The sequence below is a fragment of the Odontomachus brunneus genome, unplaced genomic scaffold, assembly GCF_010583005.1.
Source record: "Odontomachus brunneus isolate Ranch 3 - 2012 unplaced genomic scaffold, Obru_v1 Obru_scaffold_017, whole genome shotgun sequence".
Classification (NCBI taxonomy): Eukaryota; Metazoa; Arthropoda; class Insecta; order Hymenoptera; family Formicidae; genus Odontomachus; species Odontomachus brunneus.
This window is the reverse complement of record NW_022639467.1, coordinates 402,602-407,143: the sequence shown is the minus strand read 5'-3', so window position 1 is coordinate 407,143 and position 4,542 is coordinate 402,602. Positions and strand designations below refer to the sequence as shown.

At 44.1% G+C, this 4,542-nt stretch overlaps 1 protein-coding gene across 1 annotated transcript; it reads left to right on the top strand.

The window, feature by feature from the left end:
• Window positions 1-1,124: 1,124 nt before the first annotated feature.
• On the top strand, window positions 1,125-1,946 carry LOC116841607. Its single transcript, XM_032809738.1, has 2 exons — window positions 1,125-1,392; window positions 1,495-1,946. The coding sequence occupies exons 1-2, from the start codon at window positions 1,331-1,333 to the stop codon at window positions 1,808-1,810; spliced, it is 378 nt and encodes a 125-aa protein (XP_032665629.1). The 5' UTR covers window positions 1,125-1,330; the 3' UTR covers window positions 1,811-1,946.
• The last annotated feature ends 2,596 nt before the right edge of the window (window positions 1,947-4,542 follow it).

Sequence of the window (4,542 nt, the reverse complement as noted above, 5' to 3'; positions counted from 1 at the left end):
GGGGGGGGGGGGGGGGCGAGTCATGTAAACGCGTTCGTGAGCACGTGCTCGAGCGTCACACCATAACACTTTTATTGTATAAAAGCATTTGTAATTCTATGCAAGCAACAAGATGTAAATTTTGCAGAAAAAAATCAATGTTATGTCGGTGAAGTTTTCATGTCCGGCATTCCCTTAATAGTTATAGGTTCACACTATAATAGTCGTTACCTGAAGCTTGTCTCACATAAAATGTCGAGATCTAAATTTCAAGATAGACTTGAAGTTTTTAATTAAATCAAATTATACGCGTGACACGGCATTAATAATTTCAATTTAACTAGAAAACTCTCATTTAACTCTAAATTCAAATCTGTCACTTTAAACGAGCTTCAAGTAATGACTATTAACACAAGCCCAAGGGTGACACACCAGCTTCGTTCATTCACTATTCTAATCGTATTCTTCTGTTCTGGCTGCTGTCTGCGAAACTTTGCAAAACTCTGTGAAATTACTTTCGCGTTATCGAAGCGCGCTCGCTGAGAAAGACGATTGTTGACACGAGATATAACGTGAGATGCAAAAAACGAAATATTGGCGAAATAGCGTAGTGACGCGCTCGTAAATCCACAGATTTAACTTCGCACGACATCCGCGCCCCGGCGAGGAGTCACCTTTCTCCCCTTCTGCGCGGCTATCTCTTTCTCTCTTCCTCTCTCTTTCTCTTTCTCCCTTTCTCGTGCGCGGGCTCTCTCGAGCACTCGATGAACCGGTGAATCCGCGAAAGAGGGAAGGAGAATCATCCCCCGTTAATGCCGAAGTAATGACTGGGGTGGCAACGTTGAAGGACCCTCGACGATCCGCCATTGCAGGCACTGCCGTCCTCCCGCTCGCTCCTTATCCTCTCTCGCTCTCTCGCGCTTCCTCACTCTCTACCAACTTGCCGCCCCTCGCTGCTTCCTTTGACAGCGGGGTTGGACGACACGCGTGTTCCGCACAGCCCTGTCAATCATGGTCAGCGGGAGGTGGCGTGCGATAGGCCCCGCAGCGCCAAAAACTAAAATCGCCAACCCCGCCGACCAGGCGATCCCCATTTGCATAGAGATTTTCGGGAGAGCTTTTTCCTCACTTCGGTCGGCCGCGGGATGCTCGATCGCGTCGATTTCTCTTCCGGGACCCTCCGACAAAAATTACCGACTTCCACGGTCACCCGGTATTTAACCATCGAGACCGACCGACCGACCGACTGTCCGGTCGGTCTGCGCTGCCGCTGGAGTGAATCGCGTGGAACTCATCAATACCGCCGAAGCGGAGACCACCACCGTAACTGTTTCCGAACGCGCACGCGTAAATGTGTAACAGCGCGTTTCGTGCCGGAGCAATTGGCGAGACACGATGCATCACGCTAATGGCGTAAGTACACGTCACATCAGAATGTTCCTTATATATTTGCGCTCATTATTGTAATTACTGATACTTACGCTCAACTTTCTCCCCTGTGTTACAATGTTTAAGTTATCGATCCGGGCGGCACGCAACGCCTGCGTTCCGTAACCAAGTGATTCCGCAGCAGATTTTGCGTGTGACGTGCGAAAACACGTGGGGCACGAGAATGAGCAATCGAGAGGATCCGAGCGTCCTGTTGCCGCGTGAGTTCGCGTTTGGAGAAACGATTAGAAGCGAATTCAGGTTAAACGCCGATATAACGGAAAGCATCTCGCTCGGTAATGGGGTGGTAGCTCGGCCGAACGAGGAGATTAATCGCGAAAGAAATCGAGCGGGACAGGGGGCTGAGACCTTCGCGGGCGATAGGCGAGGATACGACGCGTAATGTACGGCACCTCGTCACGAGAAACGCCGCGCGGCGTTCCACGTACGAAAAGTTCGTGTTACGGCGAGTGTTCCACTAACGGCGCCACGGCAGAACTAATAAAAATTTGTCGGCACGCGAATGGCTTGTAATTACGAGAGTTGCCTGCGTAGATCATGTCAGTGTTCCTGCCGGGGTGACCGAGTCATCGCCCGGTGGTTTAACGCAGAAATTGAGAGGGGTGTTAATCACGGGACATCGATTATCGAGAACTCGAATTTGACCATTGGGAGGAAAGCAGGTCGACGAAATTCAGCTGCCTGGCAATTTCGTGGTGGAACTGTGCCCGCGCGGTATATTTCATTCGTGTAATTATACGCCTCGAAATCTGAGTCCGGCTTACACGCATTTTTCCTATCGACGAAAACCCCTTGGGTGGAGAAACTATCGTTTCGCTGTGTCATAATCTCTAGAAATATCAAATTGTACAAAAATATCAGCGTGTACAATACATTTTATACGATTAGTTAAAGATTTGTTAATAAAAGGATTATTCTAATACTGGTTACCCAATTTTCAATATCAGATATTAAAATAAAAATATCAATGTTTCTAGACGCTGATAACACTGGTACCTAACTTTGAATATTTCTAATGTTTCGAATTTTAATACGAATATTAAAACTTTCAGCGTGGAATATATGCATATATTCAACATACAAATATATATTCTATATTAAAAGTTTAAATATATATTCAGATATTTAAAGATCAAGACAATAATACGAATATGTAGAACTAGGTACTATTAGTGTCCAGAAGCTGATATTTTTATTTTAAACATGCACTACCGCGTATCATTAATCCCTATAAACTCTTTCTTTCAAATGATCTCGCGTCATCGAGCAATGATCTTTTTTTCCTTACTAAAAATTGATATTCTTGTTCTTAGAAAAATCCTCTAAAATAGGCACCAAGTATAAAATATTCTAAACATAAGATTTATTCCTCTTGTTTGAGAGAAAATTCTCTACACAGAGACAAGAGTTTCTCAAAATAAGAGGAATAAATCTTATATTTAGAATATTTTATACTTGGTGCCTATTTTAGAGGATTTTTCTAAAAACAAGAATATTAATTTTCGGTATAGGAGGGAGTTGCTCGCTAATATATTGCGCGAGAAATGTTGAACGAGGAGATTACATCGTTAATATTTAACCTTGTTTGAAACCGAATAGAAGTTTCCATTCTCTCTCTCTCTCTCTCTCTCTCTCTCTCTCTCTCTCTCTCTCTGCCCCCTCCCCCCCTCAGCACTTTCAATTTAAAACGCCATCGTGCATTTATCTAGCTACGTTCTGAGATTTTCGTCGTAACGCCGATGAGTGTATCTCACCCTATTTATAATGTTACCTCGATGTTTCGAAAGTAGCCTCGATCCTTCACCCTGTCACTTTTAAATTCGCCTACGGGCATCAATCTCGGGGGACGTCGACGGCTTCCGCGGCGTCGCCTTTGACGGTGATTCCACCTAGAATCTTTCTTGCAAGGAAACGAGCGGCTTATGGCTCTCCATCTTGGGACCCGGGGAACGTCCCGTAAGTCATGTACCTTCATATCTGCGCTCGTCTCCGCGCTGCATTACCCTTCCTTCCGTATGCATATAAGGGCGAGATAACGCGTAAGAATGGCCCGATGACAGTAATGCGATACCAAGCCGTGAATTTTAACCGCGCGCTTTACTCGAGTAGGCAAACGCTGGAATTGCGAATGCCCGCTGGGATTCACGTATACACGTGACTGTCGATTTTTTAAATTACACAAAAACAGTATGGTTGATCCATACATAAATCTGATTGTGCCAGCTCAAATTCAAAAATAAAGTACAGAACAACCAATTATGTGGTTGCTGAAACTACAACCAATTTCTAAGTTACTGGCGTTACAGCAGAGACGATATTTGGCTACTACAATTTGCATGTATTCGACGAGTATTACCTTAATCGATTTCTGGTTGCCACGACCAGATCACGCGCAACTACATCGATGTAGTTAATGTACCAAAGTAACTGTGAATCATATTAACTATAATTACTATCCTCAATTGAAATTTTAGCTCTACCTCTTAGATATAAATTTTCTAGCATCTGCATATCCTTAAGAGTCAGTATATGTTTGATACTCATGAAAATTGAAGTCCTAGAAGCGCTTCTAAATGGTAGAAAACGTCACTAGTAAATTCACTAGTAGATGCAAAGGTTATATAGAATCAAAAGAAGTCGACATAGGTTTCAGAGTATTAAAATAGGCGTTGAATGTAATATTGAGATCAAAAGTAGAATCAAAACTTCAACTCGAAATCAGACAAAGATAACTACGCTGATATGACTATGCCGCTCACAACTAAATATTTTCAGTTATGTGCACCATATCTCTTTCTTCTGTGTAGTAAATGTAAATGTAAATGTCGCGCGAGATATCCAGATAACGAGCACCGGAAGGAGAGGGAACTAGTTCACGGTGGTGCGTGCAGATGTTCGATGATCTCTCGAATTTATCGATAAACGCGAGCCTCTAACGCAGAAACCAGCGCACAAAGCGGGGGGAGGAAGAAGGAGGACACTTCAATTTTCTACGAAGCATTTTCACAAGGCCTGAGTGTATCGAGTCACGTGCTCGATCGACAGATTGGAGGGTGGCTCGAACGAGCGAGAGAGAGAGAGAGAGAGAGAGAGAGAGAGAGGGGAGGGAGGGAG